Below are 26,606 nucleotides of genomic sequence, written 5' to 3' on the forward strand. Positions count from 1 at the left end.
CCATTACTTGCTAATCAAGGGTTTCCCCTTGGGTGTATATAAATACATGGAAGAGATATATATTAACATCATAAGAAAACCTAACTCTCGCATTAAGTAATTCGTGACCCCTGTATCTCTCTATAATTCGGTTTCCTCAAGAACCCTAATCCCCATCACTAACATATATCCGAAAGGGGAACTCGACCAAGCTGACTATCATGTCGTCTACATCCATCTCCGGGCAGTTACTACTTCCCCTACTGTAACATGTATGTTTTACTTATGGGTTTATCATAACATTTATGTTTTCTATTACATACGTGAAGAACTGATTAACAGATCAAACTCACCTTATTGCGTAAGCGAGTAAATAAGAATAAGATTAAACGATTAATAAATACACGAATCGTCCTTTAATGCCTTGAACGAAGTAAATCAAATGAACCTGAAACTTTAAAATAAATAAATATGAGTAAAACAGAAATCATTACCACTAGAATCGTTCCAAACAGATGTCTAGAACTCCGGTTATGATAATTTAAACGTTTAAGCGAGCTTTGTACTGACCAAAATCCGAACAGCGAGTCGGAAGTCGGGTTTTGTTCAGTAGCCTTAAAATCTCGTTACGAAAATAAAAATTTTCTGGACCGAATATCGGTTCTGACCAGAAGTATGAGAAACTGAGTAGTCAAACTTGTTGACTATTATGCCCTTTAACGGGTTTTAATCGAACTGACCGGTCAACACCCTTCAATCTCAGAAATTGATTAAAGGTTATTGACAGGGAAACATTGTCATATGATACAAAAATAAAACAATAAACGGGTATCGTGGTTTTGTCGTAATAACTAAATAATCTCCTCCGTTAACCCCTGTTTTAATGAAAACCATCAATAAAACTAATTATTACATTTTCAAAACGATGTTATCAAAGCTATATTGATATTATTATGGATTAAATAGAGTTTTCCCCTGTTTTAATGAAAACCATCAATAAAACTAATTATTACATTTTCAAAACGATGTTATCAAAGGTATATTGATATTATTATGGATTAAATAGAGTTTTGGAGACGGGTATTATGATCCACCATATATATTCAAGTAGCATAAAGAAAATAATAAGTATGAAGATTGTTATAATTTTCTACAGCTGATTCAACCATGTATGACATAATGTCTAAACATCAAGTTCAACCGTAAACGAACCGAAAATTCATCAATAGTTCGGCGGGAAGTTCGTTTATGTTTGTTTATTAGTAAATAGGCGAACATGAACAAGATTTGTTGTTCATTTAATTAAACATTAACGAACAAATACGAACACACATTTTGTATATTCATTTATGTTTATGAACGCCCGTTTTTGTCCATTCGTTGATGTTCGTTAAAATTTTAATAAATACATAAGTAATTATATTTATATAAATAAAAGTATAAAAATGACTCCTTTAAATTATATGTACGTGTACCACGTGCGGTTTTTTTGTATGTCTTTTACACGTGCCAACTGTCAAGCATGTATAACCCTTCTGTATTGTAGTAAGTTATCGTCTTACCAGTGCTCTTTAGCAAGATATAAAATGTTATAAAAATGCTTGATCCACGTAAAATAATTTGAAGATTGTATAATTCATCTTCAAAAGTATGTACATTAATGCTAAGTTTTAATTTGGGCATACAAACTTAAAATCGATCATGGTGTGGTGCACCGAGCCACCGATCTTAGATTCATAGTAGCTGGAACTTTGAGCTTATGAAAGGTCTTTGGTCCCGGAGAAATAAACTGGTTGGAACTTTTGTTTGGGTTGCTCATTCGCATCTTATTCAAATCTTTCTATTTTCATTTTTATAATTTTCTTTTTTAAAAAGAACACACATGTTTTTCTAAAATTTATTTAATTTTTAAAAACCACTCACAACTAATTCTCTATTTCTAACTTTTTCATACTCATATAAGCTTACTTTATTAATTTTTCTCTTTTTCATACACGAACAATAATTTATTTATGAAGACTTGACTTTGTGTCTTTATAAATAGAGAAGTTTAACTTTTCTAAATCTTATCTCTATCTAAGAGAATGGGACCATCATCACCTAGGGTTGGCATATCGTGTATACACGATATGACACGAACACGAAATCTGTATACTTGTACACGACACGAAAACTTATCGTGTACCTGTATCTCAAACACAAACACGAACCTGTTAATACCTGGTATACACAATAAAGCACGATAAGAGCTGAAATCGATCCTATGACAGCCAAATTATTCGTATTAACCTAATTGGGAATTTCGTGAGAATGTGATGGCTAAGAGAAAGTGAGAATGTTTTAGAAATTTGGGGTTTAGGATAACTTATAATTATATATATTTAATTATAAAAATCTGATAAGGTAGTTAACATGCACTTAACAGGTAAACTGGTATTTTACCTATTTAGACACGAAAATTAACAGGTAGATCCGTGTCTACCTGTTTAGTACACGAAACCTATTAAGGCCTTACCTGGTACCTATTAAAGTTGTGTAGGTTCGTGTCGTGTATCGGGTATAAATTGCCAGCCCTATCATCACCATCATCATCATTGTATTCAATAAATCCCGCAAATAGCAAAGCCAAATTAGGGTTTTAGAAGGATAAGATGCTATCAGTCATGCAGACAACCTTAAAGAGTGGGATTTGAACGTTGTTGCTAGTTAACGCATCTGTTTGGTGCATTTGGGCTCATTCATTTTGGGCCGAGCATTGGGATATATGAAAGAGCTACTTACTTGGTGAGTTGGTGGGACCGATCTTTATTAACATATTAGTTCGGTCATGGTGTTTGATATTACAACTTACAAGTCTATGTTGTATGCTTATTAAATGCAAAGAAGTCTTATATGTACCCACTTACGCGTGTGGTTCCGTGTTATAGTAAGGTATGTTAACAAAGAGCATCTTAATTCATTATAGAAGTTATCGTTTTACAGATGCTCTTTGGTAAGACATAAAATGCTACAAGAATACTTGATCCAAGTAAAATAATTTGAAGATTATATAAATCGACATCATAATTATAGAACATTAGTGCCAAGTCTGAATTTGGGCATACAAATTTACAATGGATCATGATGTGGTGAACCGATCATAATAGTAGCTAGAAATTTGGGCTTATGAAATAATTTTGGGCCCAACGAAATAAACGGGTTGGAACTTTGTTTGGGCTGCTTACTCTTGACGCATCTTTTAGGCGCATTCGGGCTCATATTACTTTTGGGCCGAGAATTTGGGATATATGCATGGAAGAGCTACTTACTTGGTGGGCCGATCTTTATTAACTTATCTGTTGGTCATTGTGTTTGATATTAGAAGTCTATGTTGTTGGGCTGTCATTGATTGTGCTAGCTATTTTTGTTTGGTACCAATACCATACTTACCAAATATCATTGTGAAGGAAATCATTGTGATCTGATACAAAAATAAAACAATAAATAATGGGTATCGAGAATTGTCGTAATAATTAAAAAAATCATCAAACGTTGATTCCAGTTGATGCAACTTATTAAATGTGAAGAAGCCCTATGCCTACCATTCTTTCAACTTCTTTATCTTGTTATTGCTGTCATTGTTCAACATCAAGTTTTGAATAATAATATCCTCCATTGACCCTTGTTTCAATGAAAACCATCAATCAAACTAGTTATTACATTTTCCAACGATCGATTTTATCAAGTTATATCGATATTAGGGGGTTTTGGAGATGGGGCGTATGATCCAATATATATATATATATATATATATATATATATATATATATATATATATATATATAAAGAGAGAGAGAGAGAGAGAGAGAGAGAGAGAGAGAGAGAGGAGGGTTAACGTACAAATAAAATTAACGTGCTAAACATGAGAATCAAGTAGAGTAATTATATATATAAGTAGAGTAATTATATAATTACACCATAGAGTATTTACGTAATTACTCTATGATGTAATTACATAATTACTCTATTTGATTCTCACGTTTAGCATGTTAATTTCATTTGTATTTGATCCAAACCCTATATATATAGGGTGGAGTTATAATAAGAAGTGGAGTGTGTCTAAAAAGTATATGAAATAATCTGGTGCGTTAGATTTAATGATCTGATGGTCTAGATGAAAAGTGTGTTTTTTAGGCGGTGTGTTTTATTTTAATACTTGTTTTATAACACTCCAAGGGCATACTCGTCCAGTGTGTTATAATTTTTAAACACAAGATCAAGAACATCAAGAACAATAACACACTATGTTGAACAAAAACACAATAAACATAATACTAATGCATCAATTTTAAACACTCCACGACACGTTATTCCTCTTTGGCATTTCATCAAACTGTTGGCGTGCAACACACTATGTTGAACATGATGAACAAAAACATAATAAACATCATACTGATGCACCAACTTTAAACACTCCACAACACGTTATTCCTTTTCGGCATTTCATCAAACATTTGGCATGCAACCTCCACCGCTAGGGTTTTCCGGCTCACTCGTGAGCCAGGTCACAAGTCCGATGGCCAAAACAATCGAATGGCTCCTCCATCAAGCGGAACCGTCGATTATCGCCGCCACCGACACCGGCACCACTCTAGCCACCGCCACCCAGCCACCTACCCGATCTGGCACCAACAACCTTTTCCGGCGACTCCATGGTTTTCGACGCCCCCAAATTTTTCCGACGACTCCATGGTTTCCGACGCCCTTACCTCCGTTCACCCCATGTCGACCAGCCACCACTACCAACCATGTCGACCACCGCCACCTAGCCCCCAACCTGATCCGGCACCAACAACCTTGCCACCGCTACCAAGCAAACCCAATTAACTCATAAACCAATAAGTAAGCTGCGATCTTGAAAAACACTTCACAGGTCCAACACTTGGTGGGCAACCGGAATTGAAGATGAAAAATAAAGAAATGGGTACCTGAGTATTTAGAATCTTGTCGGATATATAAACCAAGTTTTGTAGAAATGGTGTAATAAGGAATTTTATTAAGTGTATTATAAATTACCAAAAATAAGAAAATACAATATGGATGATCCTACCCTTATCTGCTTAGTCCATCCAAAGGTCTAGATCACTTCCTACACTTCTTAGGAAATGTTCACTTCTTATTCTAACCTTACTAGAGGGGTATATTTGTAAATTGATTTCTAATTGCACATTGTGCTTTCTGCTTCTTCTTCCCTGTGCGATGACCGAAACTAACACACAATATACAACTCGTAGACACACAACTAGACGATTTGGAACCCTAATTGTCTCCATGATCTTCATGTGAGCGGTGACTATGAAGTTTGTCTGTTACACACTTCATCGCTTTTCAAAATTTACAATGTGTATGTGTATATTTGGTAAAATTGAGTCAATTGTTAACCTAAATCATCAGAAATTGGTAAGATCTTTGCAAAAAGTGTGTTATTGTTTCTTAATTACGTGAGTCATAGAATATTCTAAATTAGGGTTTTTTTTATCTATTTTATGAAGTAAAATATTGAAATTCAAGGCCTTTAATGGAGATTCACAAACTACTTTCTATGCCAATTGTAGGGCTTTTAATTGATACATATTGAAGATCCATCCACCCAACGTTCATGCAGAATTCTATTGAGTATCAATTCATCTTGATTTCAATTGTTTAATATGACAATTTAAGGTACTTTTGACCCGACTGTTATCTTCCTTTCTCATTAGTGTTTTTTTACTGATTTACAATTTTTTTACTGGTAAGTTGATTTAAGTATTACTTCTTCTAAGAATTAGACAAGCCCTAATTTGTTTGATCGTAGTTCCTTAATGATTCTAGGTAAGAAACAATCACTACTTGAGTAAAAAAAACCTAACTTGTTTGATTGGAATTCCCAAATGAGCTCATGTGCTGATATTTATTTAAATTATGACAATTATTTTGTAATTTGCTAGTGTTGACCAACAAGCCAACAACTAATTTAGTGGAAAATAGTTAATCAGTGCATAAGTCATTTACATGTAATATTGACATTGTAATTCCACATTTAGGTGTTTCTATGTTATAAGCTGTTGCTACTCAATTAAAAAAACAAATTTGTTTGATCGGAATGCGTAACCGAGTTCATCTGTTGATATTGGTTCAACATCTGTCAATTCTAATACTATTCAATTCCAATAGCTGCTTTTGATCAACAAGGATACTCTATGTATATGTAATATAATGTTAAGTATTACATATATGTAATATAGTGTATGTAATTAACATATATCTACTCGTGCGTACTACATGTATGTTATAGTGTCTTGTTACAACTATTTTATTGTGATACTGTTAATTGTTGTTATTAATTTAATAATTGAATGCCCAAACAAGTTCAACACACGTTGCACGCATGCAATATATTTTACGATTGCCTCCCCACTAACTATTTATTACGCATAAGCAACAATCGAACATTATCATTTTACAAATTACATATATGTATTATACCCAAACATTTGCATCAGCATTTACTTTACCCATTATAAACATATATTACACGTGCGCAATATATGCTGACTGATATGTTTTTTTTCTATATAAGTATAACATAATTATGTTAATTGTATAATGCAGAAAGTGCAATTAATATAAGATGATATAGAGTTGGAGTGCAAAGGGAAGGCAAATGTGGTTCAAATGTTTCTGGAGCTAGCTGGTGGTGCATATGGTCATTCAAATTTTTTTGTTTTTTTTAACCATCTTTGTAATATGGTGTGAAACTATTTCCTATGTTTATGTCACATTCTCTAATTCGTTTTACTTGGTAGTTAGAACCGTATTAAATTTGTTATCGCACATTCTCCATAACAGCTACTACACACATGGCATTGTCTAATTGAATACTCGTTTTAAAATTAAAGTCTTTTAGATCTGAAGTCAAGAAACTAAATAGAAACCACACTATAGTGTATATGTAGAATTACTATAGTGCGTTCTTAATGATCACAAATACATGTCTAAGTCGTAATACTTTGTTATAACATTCACCAGTAATGTGTAAAATATTTCAAACATACATTCATACAATAAATATCACCACCACATAAAAGTACCATAATGCGCATATTGATATTTTCTTGACACTAACGATCCCAAACCTTAAAAACATTTCGTTGTCTCTTTGATTCGTATTCTAAATCATTAACTTTTTTTCACGCCTTTGGTTTTTGTAACTTCATATTTTTTCAAGCACTGTTCTTTCTATTTCTTGAAACCTTTTTATTCCTTATTCTCTTTATCACCTGGTTACAAATTAAAGCCAACAATTAATTTATATATGTAAATTAATACAATAGTAATGCATTAGTATTACACATGTGTACATGTTCAATACATCAGTACTACATATATGTAATACATTGCTGCTAACATATATGTAATATAGTTATAGTGTTTTAAAAATATATGCGATGGAAGTACTACATATATGTAACCACTATAATGCATTTTATGTAATCATAACTTGTATAAACGTTACCGTCAAATATATTATATTACATATATGCAGTATACCTAAAAAACGTTGCAATAAGGTTATCATCACAATTTCCATATACATTACATATATGCAACATTAATAAATATGGGTGGTTACATTATATTACTAGGTTCAAACATATTACATATATGCAGTACAAATAAACATATACAATTAGATGAGCCTTACTGCTTTAAACACTACATATATGCAATATAACTAAAATATGCATTAAATAGTCATTTATTTACTACAAAAATGTAATAAATAAACACTGCATACATGTAATGCATCAGGACTGCATATATATGTCTAGTGCATCAGCACTGTGTATATGTAGTGCATCACTGCATATATGTAATCGTGATAGTCTATACAATTAATGCGATTTTAACTTATATAGATCATACCGTTTAAGGTTGTGTCATTTTCGTCCTTATTTTCCTCATCGGACTTGTATTCCTTGTCTACCAATGTTGTCTATTTCACTTCACGTGGTCATTTTGACCTTCCCCCGGTCTTTGTGACTGTAACATACATGTAATGTTATTGATATGAATGCATGTGTTACAATAAAATGTGCGTAAATTGTAATATTGTATCCAAACCGTACCATCAAGACTTCGATTGCATCATGGTTACAAGAATAAATCTCGTCTATATTGTCCAATTTCCCCTGTTTCACTTTTTGTTCCCTTTTTGGATCCCTTATGTCTTTATATCTATACCATATATGTATGATGATAAAACAAACATCTCATTGTGTATGTTCTATGCAATATAAGTATTATAATATGCATTGTTAGGATAAGTTTGGCTCATAATTTAATAAATTAGTATTCAAATTTAGAAAATTAGTAACAAATTCTAGAATAATAACTAATCCTGCACGTTAATATCAAATTCAACATATTCATATCAATTTCAACAAACTACAATCAAATTCAGCTATTTTACAATCAAGTCTACAAATTAAATAAGCTAGTAATAAAATTTCAACACATTGATAATTAGATTCAGCATATTAATAACAAATTCAACATCACAATATCAAATTCATCAAATTAACGATAAAACTCTACAAACTTTCAATCAATTCCAACAAATTAATAGACTACCTAACTTGTGCAAAAGTCCAAAATTATGATAATATCTTCACATCAGCAATCAGGCAATAATTACCAAATTCATTAATATTGGATCGGAGAAAAAGAAGGCATCCTTCACGTGCATATGATTTAAGCTATAATATGATTAGGCTCACAATAATACATGTGATAGCTTCTGTTTGTGCTCGATTAGGTATTTAATACGCCTAATCGATGAGATAATCTGTGAAATTGAAGACTACAATCGTTTACCTTTTTTTATTCTTCTGATTTGTGCTAGATTTTGCAATAGATCTGGATGAATTGAAACCCTAATCACCGATTTGAAAACAAACGACATGAACATACAGACTTGAGAGTTTAAGAGAAGGAATTGCACAAAAAAGACTATTTATCTCAGAGAGGTCTGCGGAAAATTTTGGGAAAAAGTCAACGGTTGCTGGCTTATTTGTCAAAACAAAATAGAGCGCGTTATAAAGAATTAATAGGGCGGTTGGATATTCGAGAGAGAAAAACTCGTTAATTTGAAGAATTTGAAGAGTTCATTTGAATTCTTCGCTTAAAGTTTGATGAACTTCTTTTCGCTTTTAGAGGAACAAAGAGAAATTTATGATACGATTTTACCCTTCTTTGTTAAAAGCCCCTCTTTTTTTTTCTTTTTCCCCTTCCCTTATTATTATCCATTGATCAAATAAAATCAATGGTTTTAATGGAGTTCTCTAGTTCTCTCATTAGGAGCCCCTATATATATATATATATATATATATATATATATATATATATATATATATATATATGAGAAGGTTCTCATACAAAGTAAAAATTTGTACTAAACGTGCGAATAAAAGAATCTGGCAATGGCATTTATGTAAATAATTTGAAATATCTATTTCTCACATTAACCCCAAATCTATCGCCTCAAAAACCAAAAATCATCAAAACTCCAAACGATTCTCCCAAAACCCTCTACGCTCCTCAATCAATTTCACTATCATATGCTAAATCATCTGCTAAGAATGTCGATTGAAGGTAAATTTCATCTTTCTGATCACTTGTTTGCGTGTTTTTTCTTATATATATAGTGTAATTATATTGAATTAATAGAGTAATTATTATTGTTTTATATGTGGTATAATTAGTCTCTTTATAGCTTTAGTAATTTTTTTAGTGGTTATAGTGTAATTTTATTAAATGGCTTGAGCCATTATCATAGTTATAGTAGTTGCTTTGTATGTAGTGTAATTAGTCTGTCTATAGCTTTTGTAGCTTTGTTCAATGGTCGTAGTGTAATTGCATTGAATAACTAGAGTGATTATTATAGTTATAGTAGCTGTTTTGTATGTAGTGTAATTAGTCAGTTTATAGTTTTTGTTACTTAGTTCAGTTGTTATAGTGTAATTATATTGAATAACTAGAGTAATTATCATAGTCATAGAACTTACATTAGTTGTTTTATATGTAGTGTAATTAGTTTGTATAAATAGAGTAATTATTGTTATGTTTCTAATTAGTTGTTTTTAATGCTAATTTAATAGTGAGAAGAAGGAAAGTGAAAGGATAGATATAAAAAAGGCTTGTAGATACTTAAACGATGAATCTTTACCTATTGTTTTAGGTGATGATGGAGAAGAAACTATTGACAAAGAGAAAAAGACTTAAAGCTGCTGATATAGAAAAAGAGCTTAAAAAAGAGAAAATTTATAATGAAAAAGGATGGGAAACAGAAACAATTGTTAGAGTCACCAGATGATATCAAATCACCCACAAATAGATCAATATATACATTTCCAGAGTCAATCTCATGAAGCCGGTTAGAGAATTCAAAAGCAGGACGCTAAAATTATGTTGTAACCCATGCAACAACATTGAGACAATAAAGTATTATCTGGAGCATACATTTAATGAAGCACCTAAAGAAATTGATTGAATTTGAGACTTGAGATTAATGATTGGATTTGAGATTGTAGATTATTGCTCATTTATAAATTGTGTAACCCAAATCAAAATTGTATTTGATTATTTAGTTGATTATTGTTGAGTTATAAATTGCAGATTATTGTTCACTTATAGTAATTTACAAAAGGATCCGATTAAAACTCAAAATTGTAAATTAATATTTATAAATGTTTGACCCAAAAACAACCTGTAGCAGGCTGAAGCCATATTTGATTGCGTTGCTGGTCAGATCAAATCATTATCATACTATAGAAGTCTATTCATCTGGAATCGGGATAAACAAATTTAAGAAAAACATATCACAGTTTCAACATTTGGAAGCTAGGGATATTCTTGGATTTTATTCTTGTTATACAAAATAATTGCTCTAATTATAAAACAGAGTAATCGTATATAAAGTAGAGTAATTATATAAAGATTACTGAGTAATTGAATCGTATCATCATTCAATAATTTTGTTTTGTTTTTATCAAATCGAGTAATTTCATTTAAAGGTAGAGTAACTATAAAGTTGATGATAGATACTCTAATTATTAAACAATTACGCTATGTATAAGAATAATTACCCTAGTTATAAAAATAATTACTCTAGTTATACACTAACAAAAAGCAACCGATTACAGACCAGAAAGTAATTACTCTACTTATAAAAGCAATTACACTTATGTTTTATATGTAGTGTAATTTTGTTGTGTAAACAGAGTAATTATTATAATATCTCTATGCTTGTTTTGTAATTAGTGTAATTTTCGTGTATAACTAGAGTAAGTATTGAAATACATCATATCATATGAAACCTTTGCAAATGCTCTGTTATTTCAATTTTTTGATGTTTTGATTTGTATGCTTCAGTTCATCAATCAATTGATTCGAAAAAGCTACCATGGATCAATTAGTCCAATTCACAAGCTTCGGTTGATTGATTAGTCCATTTTGCATGCTTCAATTAATTATCGATTAAGTTTGACACAGTCTCTTTCAAAATCACTATGCAACTACAAATTGATTGTTAAATCCGATTCACTAGGCTCAATTGAACAATCGAATATGGCTTGCAAGTTTCGGTTCATTAATCAAAAGCGTCAGTTCATCCTATTTGATCAATTAGGTTAGTTAAACGAATATGATTTAATCAATCTAAATATGATTTGAGCGATTTTATTCAATGAATAACTGATCGATTACATCCGATAAATATGATTTGATCATTTTCATTTGAAAGAGAATGATAAATTTACAAATTAGGTTTCAACATCGTTTAGTTTATGTGTTTCCTTCACTTCTTAAGTTTTGTATGTTAATTACAAATTTGCCAACGTGATTTCACTTGGTTCGCACGATTAGCAGGGTTTTTTTATTTGTATCTGATCCTCTCTCTCTCTCTCTCTCTCTCTCTCTCTCTATATATATATATATATATATATACAGGGGGCGGTTAACGTACACTAATACATTATCGTACATTACGCACGCGAGGATCCTGAACGTTTGATTATACGATATTATATTTTTGTAATAAAACTATACGCCACTATACGCCGGTTATCAGAAGGGTATTTACGTCCAAAAGATTTTTCGAGTAAACCTCCCCAAATCTTTTCTTCAATTCCCTTAAATCCGTTCTTAGTTCTTCACTAACTCAACTACTAAAACCTAAAACCGCATTCCAAACGGCAATCAAACCACCAATTTCTTACAAATGGAGGTCAATCTACAGTCAGATGCAAAGCGTATTTTATCAGACATTTTTTTTAATAGAACGTGTTAGAAGAACGTACTAGCAAAACGTATTAGAAAAAATAAAATTGGAGTATTGAATAATTTTTTCAGACAATTTTTTTTAAAAGAACGTATTAGTAAAGCATATTAGAAGAAATCAAATTTGAGTGTTGAAAACTATGTATATGATTCTATACAGACCTATTTAAAGTTAACACGATCACTACTTAATTAACTCGTTCAATTCTTATACGTTTTTCTAATACGTTCAGTTAATACGTTCTAAAATAGAATTTCCAATCTATTCTATACACAACTATTTAAGTTAACACGTTCAAATGTTTAACTAATTCGTTCAATTCTAATTAATAGACTACGTATACGTTCTATACAGAACTGTTTAAAGTTAACACGACACTAATTAACTAAGTTCAATTCTCATACGTTTTTCTAATAAGTTCAGTTAATACGTTCTGAATAGAATTTCCAATCTATTCTATACACACCTATTTAAGTTAACACGTTCAAATACTTAACTAATTCGTTCAATTCTAATACGTTCTTCATACCATCGACCACCAAATTAGCGATTACCAGGTTTTTTCAGATAATTACCTGTAATCAAATCAAAACTACTTTACCGGTTACAAAAATAGAACGAAAACTCAAAAACTTAATTCATATGAGCCAAATCGCCAAAATCGTAACCTCAATTACTCAACAAAAACGGTTTATGGGTTTTTATATAAAACAGATTTCTAAAATTAGTAGCAGGATTGAATTTTTAAAGGATGTTAAAAGACAATTATACCCCTATGTTAAGTTACGATATCAGATTGTGAAAAATTACGATCTACGTTCAGGATCCTCGCGTACGTAATGTACGATAACTTATTATTGTATTGGATCCTTTATATATATATATATATAACTGTGAAACTAATTACAAACTCATAACTATAATCACAACTTTGATTAGGTTATACAAATCATGACACAATTAGAGGTGTACTTGAACTCATAAGTCATAAGACAATAAATACAACTCATTTAATTTATCCATAATTGATTTAAATAATTGACCCAATTTCATAACTCAAAACCGCCCCCCTCAACCTAACCCAACACCGTCTTGTGTTCAAGAGGGAATTACGTCCAACAAATTGAATGTGTAATAAGTACAAAGCTAGTTTCATTTGATAGTCATTTCGGTAAAAGAAAAGGAATTAGCATTGCAATGAAACAAAAAGTTATGATATTATTCAGTTCATTACAAGTAAATATGTTTTTACCTTAAAATCTCTAGCAAGTTTTTGTGCATTTTAGAGATCCCCATTAAGTCATAACATAAGTTCTTTACATAAGCCTACGTTTTTCAACATTTATATAAGACAAAATCTTAGTGGTCAAGCGTTCATTGTTCCTCATCCACCAACATAATTTGAAAAACACATCATATGATGTTTTGATACAGACAAATATACAAGTAACATACGTATAAGTCTATATACAACCTTTTGTGCAAAATATTGTAAGTCATTATACCCTTCAAACATATATTTAAGTCTATATACAACCTTTCAAGCATATAGACGTGCACAAAAAAATCGGTTCCGGAACCTAACTGGTGGAACCGAACCGGAACCGGTTCCAGTTCCAACCCGGTTGGAACAATACCCGGTTTGGGTATTTTTGTACCCGAAAATCGTACCCGGTTCTCCTATTTGTATGTCAGTACCAGTTCCAACCCGGTTCCTACCCGGTTCTTAATTGGAACCGGTTCGGTCCGTACCCGGAAAAACCGGTTCCGACGGGTTTTTTTTGAAGGGTCAAACAAAAGTCAAACTAGCCGTTGGAACCGGTTCCAACGGTAATATAGCCGTTGGAACCGGTTTTTTAGACACCAATTAGCCGTTGGAACCGGTTCCAACGGTAATATAGCCGTTGGAACCGGTTTTTGAGACAATAGATCCGTTGGAACCGGTTCCAACGGTAATATAGCCCGTCGTTTTATTTATTTAAAAACTAACTATTACAAACATTATTAAAACATAAACGATACTAAACATAACAACTAAAACATAAAAAACAAAGTCCGTCGTTTTAATCCGGGAATACTTATTTTTGGGTTGTAGAGCCGGACGACTCTCCCACTTCCGTTTTTTTAGCTTCCAATCTTCTTTTCTCTCGACAATACTTATTCGTATGTTTTTCGTAATGTCGAGTTGGACCCTGCTTTAAGAAACTTCGAGCAATATTTGCAACGTGCCAACTCATGTGAGTCGGTCATTAGACACAAATCGTAATGAACCCAAACATCGGGGCATCTTGTTGTTTCGATCACCATAACGTCATCATTGGTTGCCATTTGTTGTCGGTTTAAGGTTAATTGTGGTTTGGAGTGTGTTTTATAGTTTTGGAAGTGGTTTAACAAGTAAACAAACAAACCTTGCTATTTATAGTAAGAAAATAACCTATTTATAGTTAAAAAACCGGTTCCAACGGTTAAAAACGGCTATATAGCCGTTGGAACCGGTTCCTAACGGCTCTAATATTTAAATTTCAAAAAAAACCGGTGGAACCGGTTTTTACGTAAAAACCGGTTCCGGTTCATACCCTACCCGGTTCTTAAAAGTTCGCATATCTGGGCATCGGTTCGGGTCGGGAACCGAACCGGTTCTTGATTGGAACCGGTGCCATTTTACAACCCGGTGTGAAAAAACCGGTTTGGAACCGGTTCGGGTTTTCCATTTGAACCCGATTTGTGCACTTCTACAAGCATATGGTAATCGGATATAAGCATATGGTAATCGGATATCACCCCATACTGTACCCAAACCCGTGATTTTTTAAATTAATCTCACAACCGGTTAGATACACAAATACCCATTGTTTTCCGAACAGCTACACCGCCCCTAGATATGAATCTAAGACGGTGTCACCAGTTTTATTTCAAAAGCAGCATATGCACAAATATATGACCAAATATGATGTATCATGATAATACAACAGACGCATCCATCAACATGTCAAATCATATACACATTTATTATCATCATCGTCAATGTCATTAGCAAAATATGGAGGCCAAAGCTTCGGTATAGTCATACCCATAACCAACTATAACAAATCCGACCCGTTAAAAAACACTAAAAAAAGATAGCTCCAGATGACTTCAAAGTTCAAACACATCTCGCAAGAACGAACCGATTTTACAATGAACCCTGGTTACATTAAAACCATAGCGAACCGCTTTTACAAGTTACCTTTCTACAATGATCTCATAAACGAGATGGTGTATATGAATGCAACACACTGCAATAATTCAAGATGATGCATATATAGGGACTGGCAGAAACGGAAACGGGGCTACAGACGCATACGCCACAGGTGGGCGTGAAACAACCATATTACCCTTGTCGTGTTTTATCTTGTCGGGATTTCTGCTTTCCTTCTCGTGGGCGGTAGTTGGGTGTAAAATGACCATATTATCCTTGGTGTTTTCTATTGCAAGTGAATGTTGATCGTCATTATAAACTCGGTGGAACATAAGGCCTGACATGAAGACGGGGAGATAAAGAAGGCTTGCGTGAAACATTCTTCTGGCGGTTGTTTTTGTACGATTTAGAAGAAACGAGACTGCGGTTCCACTAATTGCTAGAGCTAGTAGTGTTGATTCTAGACAGAACCATCCAGAAGTAATGCCCCCTGCAAAATAGTCCACGTCATAAAACAAAGCCTCATAAACTATTTCATTAGAAAAAAAAAGTTATTTTGTTCAGTGACTAGGTCTGTAAACGAACCAAATGTTCAGTAAACCAATCGACATGAAGTTCATTTATCTAATAAACAAACATGAACACATCTTATTCGTTCTTTTGTGTTTGTGAAAGTTTATGTGCGTTCGTTCATTAGATTTCGTTTGTTTGTGTTCATTTAAAGTTTTATTAAGATCATTCACTTACGTGTGTCAATTTATTCATTCTAATTTTTCAGACCCACTACAATTTATGTTCATTACTTTACATTTTATTAAGATCATTCACATTACGTTCATGAATCGTTCATTTATATTTATACTGTTAACGAGCAAACACGTGCTAATTGTAAGAGGGGTTATCTCTTGTAATATATAATTCATATCACAATGTAGTCCTAAAGTTCAGGGGCTCTTTCACCCCATCGATCTCTATCCTCGTTTACATTCTTGTTAATCAGTTCGTGTGATATGCAACCCCTGTTCATGTGTTAACCCAAGTCCGGTTTCTTTAACAACATATACGAAAACAAACACATTCAATTTCTTAAATCTTAATGAAAGAACATGAACAAGAATACCATGTTCATTTAGTTGTTCGCGTTCAATCATTTTTTTGGTTGAAGTTAAATGAACCAGCACAAACATGCTCCGTCCGCGTTCGTTTACAAGCTTATTCACGCTAACTGTTTATAAAAAATTAGAAGTTTTGGATCTATTAATCAATTACAGAATTCAAAGTTGATAGCAAACTTACAATCATAGGCCAAGTATCCCAATGGAATCAAATATATGCAATTCCTCAAAGCCACCATGGCTGTTCTCCTACCCGAAGGATCAGCAAACGAGAGCATCTTAAACCTGAAATTTACATAAAAGTTGAAACCAATTAAACACAACTCACTGTGCGTACGTATACATGTGTATATAAGGTACACACGCAATCATGTTCAAGATGCATAAAAACAAATTTGAAAGTTCACAACAAACTCTGTCCTAAGTAAACGAATTAAAAACACTAGTTAAGTAACTCAAACATCTAACTGTTTAAGAAATCGACAAATTTGATTTCCTTAACCATACCATTTGGCTTCTCATTGCATTAAAAACAAAAGAAAAGGAAAAAAACTAGTGATGATGCAGAAAAATAAAACAATTTGAAAAGTGAGTTAGTTGGTTACATACCCTCCAGTTACATAATCATCACGGCACAAATATGCAAGGGCCATAAAATGTGGTAACTGCCAAAAATACAGTGCAGCAGGAAGGATCCATCCGTTGAGTGAGATCTGACCCGAAGCTGCAGCCCACCTTTGATGTGAAAGAAAAAGAAATAAGAATACAGATCTTGAAACATAATAAACAGTATACATACTGTCAATATTGAAAAAAAAATTTCAAGAGAGTTTATTAGTTTATCGAGTATTTATTTAATCAAAAACAGATTACCCCATAAGAGGAGGAATTGCACCAACAACAGCTCCAACCCAAGTATTCACCGGATGTATCTGCTTCAACGGTGTGTAAACAAACGCATAGAGAAAAAGATTTGAAGCACCAAGTCCAGCTGTCAATAAATTAGCCTGCACAAATCTTGCAGATACAGGTGGCAAAATCAGAAAATAAGATAAAAAAAACAAAAATAAATAAAAAAAGCGGGGGAGGGTAAGTAGTAGATTTCTAATGCGTAGGCTTGTAAACGAACCGCACGAACATGGTTCATTTAACTTTCACTAAACAAATGATCGAACATGAACAAGTAAACGTGCATGGTTTTTTTGTTCGTGTTAACATGAGTATGTTCATATTCTTTTGTTAAAAGTATAAAACGAATGGTTCACGAACATAAACTTAGATTAACAAACATAACCGAGCAAACAACGATTAAAAGTAAACATGGACATCAATGTATTGGGCTTAGAAAACAATATAACTAGACTAAACTGTAAGATGTGATACTTTAATTTCATAGCATTAGACTAAACTGTAATGAACATAATTATTTTGAATGAATATATAAACAAACATAACTATTTTAAATGATGAATATAAACATAAATAAACAAAAGTTGGTGAACATAATCAACGACCTAGACATGTGTTCATATTCGTTTGTTTACCTAAATAAACAATAAATTTGTTCTTTATTAAACAAATGAACACCCCTCCGAACGTACAGGCCTACTAATACCGGTCTAAACATGCCAGACCGACCCCTTAACACTTGTTCCATTTCTCTTTCAATTTCATAAACATAAACAAGTAATGTATTAAATACAATGTTCTCATCTTTTTATGTCATATTGTTTTCACCTTTAATTAATTACTTCTTTAAAAAATTTTAAGTAGACATAAAATCAAAGGTGCATAAGCATATTGGTTTATTTTTTTAGTAATTAGTTTAAATATACAGTCAGAATTAACTTATTTTATAAATAAAAAAATATTTACTTAAAAAGAGTATGTATTTAGTTTTAGTAAAAAAATAAGTGAAATAAATTACAAAGCTAAGATAATTAGTTCGGTTTTCAAATATCTGGCGCATATGTCTAGTGTATACATAAGAGTGAATCCAAATTTTGTCTAAACTTTGATGTGTGCATCGAAGATGCCCTAACCTGTTTGATTTGGTTGCAATTTATCTCCAAGAACTCAACTGGCATTGGTTTACAGGGTCAAATGAGACGAAAGTCACTCAAAAAGTGTTTTTGAATGCTTAAAACCTTTAAATTGCTTTACTACAGAAAGTACTATTATTATAGCCATATAGTTTTATTATTTGTTTGAAACATTACTTATTATGAAATTGAAACTGGTGTCTAATATGGGTCCAAAGAGGTTACGTTGGGCTGACCCCTTATTACTTTCTTGTTCCACTATCTTTCAATTTCATAATGAGTAATGTATTAAACAAAATAATACAACTCCATTGCTATAATAATCTTACTGTAACAAAGCAAATCCAAGGTTTTAAGCATTTAATAAACTTTTGAGGTAAACCAATTTAACTTCTTGAAGATAAACTACAACCAAACCAACCCAGGTTAGACCAACTCCAATGCATACACCATAATTTACACCAAAATTGGTTTCACTTTAGTTTATACGCCGAATTAGAGATGGTCAAAAAAACCGGTCCGGGAACCGGTTTGCCGGTTTAAACCGGAAACCGGTTTTTACGAAAACCGGTTTTTTAAAAACCGGTTTGACCGGTTTACAAACCGCCGGTTCGTATTTCGGTTACACGTTTTAGAGCCAAAACCGGTTAACGAACCGGTTATTAAAAAAACCGGTTTTTTTTAATAACCGGTTATGGAAAAACCGGTTAACCGGTTTTTTTATAAACCGGTTTTTGACCGTTGTTAACCGGTTTTTCCATAACCGGTTAACCGGTTAAAAACCGGTTTTTGAACGTTGTAACGGCTATATGGCCGTTTTTTTTTTTTGACCGTTTTTTTTTTTTTTACCATTTTACCCCCACAAACATCTATATATAGTTTAGGTTGGGTATTGGTTAGATCACACTCGATTATACGACTCCAAACGCTCTAAACGTTTATTTCATATGCGATTATTTTGTTATCTCACGCTCAATTATACCACATTACCACTCCATACGCTCTTATTTCGTAGTCGATTATCATGGCCTCCCAAAGTGCTGCTTCATCCGTCAACATGGGTGCCTCAAACACGGGAGAAACGGTCGTTCGGGTCATCCCCACGAAACAAAACCAAGATGTTTGGCAACATTTCGACCTATGCGAAATGTCTAACGGTAGCCAAAAAGCTCGATGCAAACATTGTTTGAAGTTTTATGGCAAAGATGCAAACTCCACTTTAAAAGCGCATGTACAAAGACCCTTTTGCAAGGCCTTGAAGGACGAATCGGGAAGTAGTTCGCAGCCGGAGATGACGAATCAAGGAACGGTGTTTACGTACGACCTTGAAGCGGTACGTCAAAAGTTTTCAAACTTTGTGATTCAACAAACACTTCCTTTCAACCACTTCGACAACCCTCAATTCACGGAGATGATGCAAAAGTATGTTCAACCACGCTACCAACACGTAAGTCGTTCGACCCTTAGAAGAGATTGTCTTAAAGCATGGAAAAACGCTAAATCCGAACTAATTTCATACTTTTCAAACTTACAAACTGGTGTAAACTTAACAACGGATGTGTGGTCGGTACCTAATGGTTCGCCCGACTCATACATTTGTGTGACGGCTCATTGGGTTGACCCCGAGTCGTGGCAAATGATGAAACGAACCGTTGCGTTTCAATTGTTTGATTACCCGCACACGGGTAGAAATATTTTTAAACTCTTGGATAAAGTCATTCGACAATACAAGATTGAACATAAAATCTTTTCAATTTCGTTTGATAACGCGTCCAACAATACGGCCGCGGTTGGCCATTTAAAATTAAAGTATAAACCTATTTGTGATGGAGCGTTTTTTCATAGCCGATGCATTGCACATATTATCAACTTGGCCGTGCAAGATGGGTTAAACGTGATCGAAACGCAAAGAAACAATTTTAAAAGAATGTTACGAGATGTTTTTAGCAACAATAAAACATTTTCAAGATACAAAAAATTTTGTGTAGAAGCTAATTGTCAATGGTTGGGGCCAAATTGGGATTGTCCAACAAGATGGAACTCGACTTGTGATATGTTTGAGAAAGCCATCCAACAAAAAGAATCATTAATTGCGTTTCATCAAATTTTGTCAAGTAGGGGTAAATGTGCACCGTACGATCCTAGAAACTGGTTATTGATTGAGATCGTTACGGAGGTCCTTCAAATTTTTAAATCTTGCACAACTAGTTTATCCGGGGTTTACTATCCAACAAGCCCCATTGCTTTACCAAAAATTGCTGTCATGTGCACAAAGTTGAGTGAACTTTATTGTAGGAGTGCACCTTATTTTGATATGGGTGTAAAAATGAAAGAAAAATTTAGAAAATATTTTCAAGAACTACCCGCTGTTTTGACATGTGCTGCTGCGTTAAACCCTTGCATCAATGTTGGTGGTGTTGAAGCTTTAATAGAAAAAATTTGTGATGAGCTAGAGTTAAACGACGATCAAAACCCCTATTATAGCCAAACTTTAAAGAATGCTTTCAACACCACCTTGTCAAACATGTATGATGTTTACCTTACAAAATACGGGTCGTCTTCCCAAATTCATGACTCGTTAAGAGCTGTTGCCCAATCCCAATCCCAAACCGACCTTGAAATGGGGATGTACTACATGATTTGGGAAGACGCCGGTAAACGTCAAAAGGTAAACACCCCAAGCAGTGAACTTGGAAGGTATGGTGGTACCAACTTTGTGAAACACATGACTCCGGATGAATTTAGAAGTCTTGATTTGCTGGCTTGGTGGAGAGGTAAGGAGGATGAGTTTTCGATCCTCGTCGCCATGGCCAAAGATTTACTAACGGTCCAAGCTTCCACGGTAGCTTCGGAGTCTGCTTTTTCTGTTTCTGGCAGGGTTATATCGATTAGGAGGACTCGACTCACTCCACCAGCTGTAGAGATGTCGATTTGCTACAAGGATTACTTGGACTCTTTAGATAGCGCACAACATCAACGCTCACTCGAGGGGAAAATGGAGTATGAGGCGGGCTTGTATGAAGACGAGGTCAATCAAGGACACACTCAACCAATGACCGATGAAGAAGCCGCGTACGACGATTACCTAAGGAATAGCTCGGGATCGGGTAGCGAAGAAAATTAGTTAAAGAAACAGCAAACATGGAGGCAAATAATGAGTAAGAAACAGGAAGTTGTTCATGTAATCGTGTCTAAGCATTCTTTAATGTTTGTATTTTTGAGTTACGAATATGCGATAACGATTTAATGTTTGTATTTTTAATGTAAAAACTATAAATGAAAGTTATGTGTTTTTAATCTTCCAAGCAAAGAACCCTAACAACGAAAGCAAAGAATGGCTTCGGTCAGTCCGTTTTGCCTTGTAGTTACCGGTTTGCCTTGTAGTTACCGGTTTGTTTATACTGTGAAAAAATAATGGTTATTTAAAAAAAAAAAAAAAAAAAAAAAAAACCGGTTAACCTAAAAACCGGTTATTAAAAAACCGGTTAATAAAAAAACCGGTTTATTAACCGGTTCTAACCGGTTTCTAAACCGGTCCTAACCGGTTAGACCGGTTAGGGTTTTGACGTACAAAAACCGGTTATTAACCGGTCCGGTTATTAACCGAACCGGTTTTTTTCCGGGCCAAAAAAAACCGGTCCGGTTAATAACCGAACCGGTTTTTTTAAAAAACCGATTTGTGCACCTCTACGCCGAATACTTTTACCAAATATTTAGAAACTAACCAACTTACAATAACGCTTTAACTTATTTCACTTAAATTATTTTTTTCAAACTAAATGCATACTATTTTACATAAATCATTTTTTATTTATAAAATAAACTAATTATAATTATATAGTTAAACTAATCTAAAAAAAACAATGTTTATGTATCTTTAGTTTTATGTCTACTTAACTATTTAAGAAAGTAATTAACTGTAAAATTTACATAAATACTGAAAACACATAATTGAAAATTCCATACTGAAGTTTGGACCATTTTAAATATCTCAATGAGATTGTTTTAAGGATATATTTTGTATTAGTTAATTTATATTTCTAAATATTGAGTACTTACAAATTATATAAACTAATCGATAAATGAAAAGTTTAAAAGTTATATGAAATCAATTTCCATGAAAAGTTTAAAAGTTACATGAAATCAATTTTCCACCTTGCTGGCTAATAGAGCTGTGCCAGCTAGACCAACAGAAGAAGCCCATGTAACTGCATGAGGAATAGAGATTCGTCCCGAAGGTAATGGTCTTCTCCTTGTTCTATTCATCATTGCATCATTTTTAACCTCAAATACCTAAAACACAGATGAAATTAATATAACGCAAAAACGGGAAAATAACACTCTTGATAAAAGTACCGCTAATGTGAAACAGTGAAGCAAGTCAGCAACACAGGTTAATAAAATTATAGCAATAATGATCATTAGTAATTGTTAATGATATCCCTAAGATCTATTGTTAGGTTTTCCCTTAGAAGAATATTAATAAATCATTAGTAGTTGTTAATGATATCCCTAAGATCTATTGTTAGGCTTTCCCTTAAAAAAATATTAATAATATAAGCATTCCATAAGTTATGCACAAAATGAAACTCTATTACAACATTCGAGTGTGAGGCTTCACAAACTTTATAGTTGAATTTTAAAGACTAAAAGCTAGCGTATTTTACCAACCTGATTTAAAGTGCCAGCAGATGCTGCTACCATCATGGTTCCCATGCAAGTATAACATAGTCCTGCTAAGTCAACAGTACTACCGCTTCCAAGAACATAGCCTGCTCCAGATGTAGCAACCACTAGCATGCTAGAAGTATGTAATAAAAATAATGGATAAGATGTATGAAAACTATCATAAATTTTCCATCTATTCTGAATTTCTAATAAAAAAAATGAAGATATGTACAAAACAAGATACAAGAATCAGAAAGACCTTGACATCTGAAACATAACCAGCATAAGCAACTGAAAACGCACTCATTTTTGCATACAGAAAGATATACATTTTGACCCTAACTGGTGCCAATCGTGCAAGTAAAAAATTGAGAATCTAATGCTATCAAGATTTCATAGCAACATAAACTTTTCATCATAATGATTTACTGTTTCAGTTTTATAAAGCTACTTAAGGGTTTTAATTCTTTAAAGTAGTATCCATACTAGTAAAAACATGCAAAAAGGAAAACAAATGGTATTGACAGCTGTATACACCCCACAATGAGAAGCTGCAATGAGCCTGCAACTAAACTGAAGCCATATGCAAATAGTCGTGGCCTCTTTCTTATTTCTATTTTCACCTACCTTTTAACGAAATTACAACTTTTGTCCTCAAACTTATAGTTTTTATCAAAACTGGTCCTATACTTTTTACATGTTAGTGCAGTAAGATGCTGTACATATAGCTTTTTAGGTTATACATATAGATTATTTATATAATAAACCATAAATAAAGCTTATTAATAGCTAGGTTTTAAGAGAATGCTGAAAACCTATGACATACATAAAATATACACATATGATGTGAGCACCCTGTGCTTCGCGTATGAAATTTGTGTGCTTTTGCGCCAAGGTTTTAGATTCTCACTTTTTAAATCCAAGGGTATGTTCAACACTTCAACTTTAGCCAAGAAAAACAAGCAATTACTCATGTGTTTAATTTATTTTCCATCTTCTTTTCATCAAATGAAAACTATTTGTTCAAACTTGATCTTCCCTGTTGGTTTCTGAACACCCTAATTTTTACAAACTGATCTCATCAATATCATTCCTAACAGTCTCTAAATCATTCACCAAAACTAAAACAAAAGCCTATTCATCAACAAAAAAGCGCATATTACCAATCAGAAATCACATAACCTAATGAACCATCAAAGCAATCAAACATATAAAAATACACATTACAAATTCAAAATGAGCATTGGTCAGAACATCAAGCTCGTGTACCATAAATGAGCATGAACATTGCTCAAACCTTAATCTCTGTTAACTTATTTGTAATAAACTATAAAGAAATTATTACTAATACATATCAAAGGATTCTGCTAAAAACTTGCATTAATGTCATTCAAGCCTTTCACTATGAATGACACAATGACATGCAAATTCTCTCATCGATACCCATGCTTGACCAGAAACCTAACAAAAACTGCAACAGTGACACGTTCCTAGTACCACAATAAGATGCAACCAGAATATTAGGTTCCTATCTCGAAACCAAAATCATACAGATTGATTGAAGAAACAAACAACCTATAAAGTTAAAGCAAAACTTTAACCAAATCCAACTACAGACAAAAGAAAACAACACAAACAATCAATCAAATTTCACAAACTACATTTAGTATGCTATGTATAAAAAACATGACTACATAACATAACTCAAGTATGTAACTACCTTAAACTCTCACAAAACATTATATAAATTTATAAAGTCCCTTAGACTACTGAAGAAACAATTATAATAACTTATTAATAGTTTGTTGCAAATAACTTAACCATCAAAGAAATTAAACATAAAAACACACATCACATGCGCTAGAAATCAGGCCAAGGACACGCAATTTGATATCAACGAAGATCGACTCTTTCTGTACACACTAACTACATACCCCTAACAATCTAACTTCCTCTGACTCAAACTCCTATTTCTAGACTTTCAAACTAATAAGATAAGCATGCAACTAAATAAACTTAATAACCGATAACTCTAGGCGTTAAAAATATTAGTTAAACTCTTTCCCTTAAGCCCCTTCTACTTTCGCTATTTAACTCGTTTCAAAATTAACTTTCGACAACATGAAAGATATTTGTTCAACACTAATCTCATCTCCACCATTCCTAAGCAATTCAGTCTCTAAATCATTCATCAATAGAAATCTGCATAACCTAATTCAATAATTAATCATAGCATTCACACATATTAGCAATTCACAATCACCAATAATAATAAATGGATTACAACTGACCTAAGCTTAGCTTTGGACAGCTCCCAATAACACCGACCGAAATGCCTGGCCACGTCAGCAAACTTAGCCCCAAACGCGGTCGTATCAACGACCGCAGCAGTGGATCCAATTTCTCCGACACGGTCAACGGCGGTGGAGCTGGATCTGGTGATTAATCCATGGCCGGAGAATTGCAATTGCAACAGACGGAAAGGATAAGGATAATGATAATAATAATTAGGTTGAATAATATTGAGAGGAGAATGGAATTTGGAAGAGGCGGCGAGTTGAGTGAGTTGACTCAGTGAGTTTGTTCTTCTCCACATGGCCGTTGAGAAGAGGGGGCGAGGGTTTGTTGAGGGGAAGGAGGAGACGTTGATGAAGTCGTTCTTGGTGGATGAAATGATTAGGGTCTTAAAATCAGACGGAATGGTAGAAATTATTATTTATCTTTCTTCCAAATTTTAAATTTCACTCGTCTGCCCCGCATCTTCAAAATTGATCATTTTTGTTCTTTATGCTTCAAAATCTGGCACCCTTCATCCTTTTTGCCTAACCTGGTTAGATTATATCGTTAAGTCATGTCAGCTGCTACTCACGTGAGGGCAATTAGGTCATTTCAGCTATCCTTCAAATTTCCCCCAATATATAAACGACCCTAACCCCCTGACCGTTCAGTAATTCATCTTCTTCATCCTCGCTCTTCGACAAGTTAATATTTAGCCACAAAAAGACCAATCATCAACTCCGATGGGTGATTCGGGCTGGGTCGTACACGACACAACCGAAGAATATGACCTCGATGCTCTATACGGTAATGTTGCGTCTTCCGCTACAAATTGTAACCCTAGGTGCGATTAACCGTTGATTAACTTAAAATTTTTTTTTGCGGGCTTATATCCTAGTTATTTCAGTTTGTGCTTGCATACTGGTGGTAAGTTATCAACACCTCCAAACCGTACCTATGTTGGAGGTAAGGTAACGTTTGTGGACTTG

At 33.4% G+C, this 26,606-nt stretch overlaps 1 protein-coding gene across 1 annotated transcript; it reads right to left on the reverse strand.

Annotated features, from left to right (window-relative positions):
* Positions 1-15,598: 15,598 nt before the first annotated feature.
* On the reverse strand, positions 15,599-25,936 carry LOC143540856 (protoheme IX farnesyltransferase, mitochondrial-like). Its single transcript, XM_077033822.1, has 7 exons — positions 25,632-25,936; positions 23,344-23,473; positions 22,828-22,965; positions 17,504-17,637; positions 17,240-17,365; positions 16,812-16,915; positions 15,599-16,005 (listed from the first exon to the last, which is right to left on the reverse strand). The coding sequence occupies exons 1-7, from the start codon at positions 25,934-25,936 to the stop codon at positions 15,623-15,625; spliced, it is 1,320 nt and encodes a 439-aa protein (XP_076889937.1). The 3' UTR covers positions 15,599-15,622.
* Positions 25,937-26,606: the final 670 nt, after the last annotated feature.

This window comes from Bidens hawaiensis, unplaced genomic scaffold (genome assembly GCF_021521415.1).
Source record: "Bidens hawaiensis isolate Kalapana, Puna unplaced genomic scaffold, B.hawaiensis_p1.1 tig00012376_1, whole genome shotgun sequence".
Taxonomy (NCBI): domain Eukaryota; kingdom Viridiplantae; phylum Streptophyta; class Magnoliopsida; order Asterales; family Asteraceae; genus Bidens; species Bidens hawaiensis.

Excerpts from the sequence above, each read along its gene's own strand:
- LOC143540856 (XM_077033822.1), bottom strand. The coding sequence starts at position 25,936 with ATGTGGAGAAGAACAAACTCACTGAGTCAACTCACTCAACTCGCCGCC. Across the intron at positions 23,474-25,631 it reads CTGTCCAAAGCTAAGCTTAG|CATGCTAGTGGTTGCTACAT; the intron begins GTCAGTTGTAAT and ends ACATACTTCTAG. Across the intron at positions 16,916-17,239 it reads GATGATTATGTAACTGGAGG|GTTTAAGATGCTCTCGTTTG; the intron begins GTATGTAACCAA and ends TGTAAATTTCAG.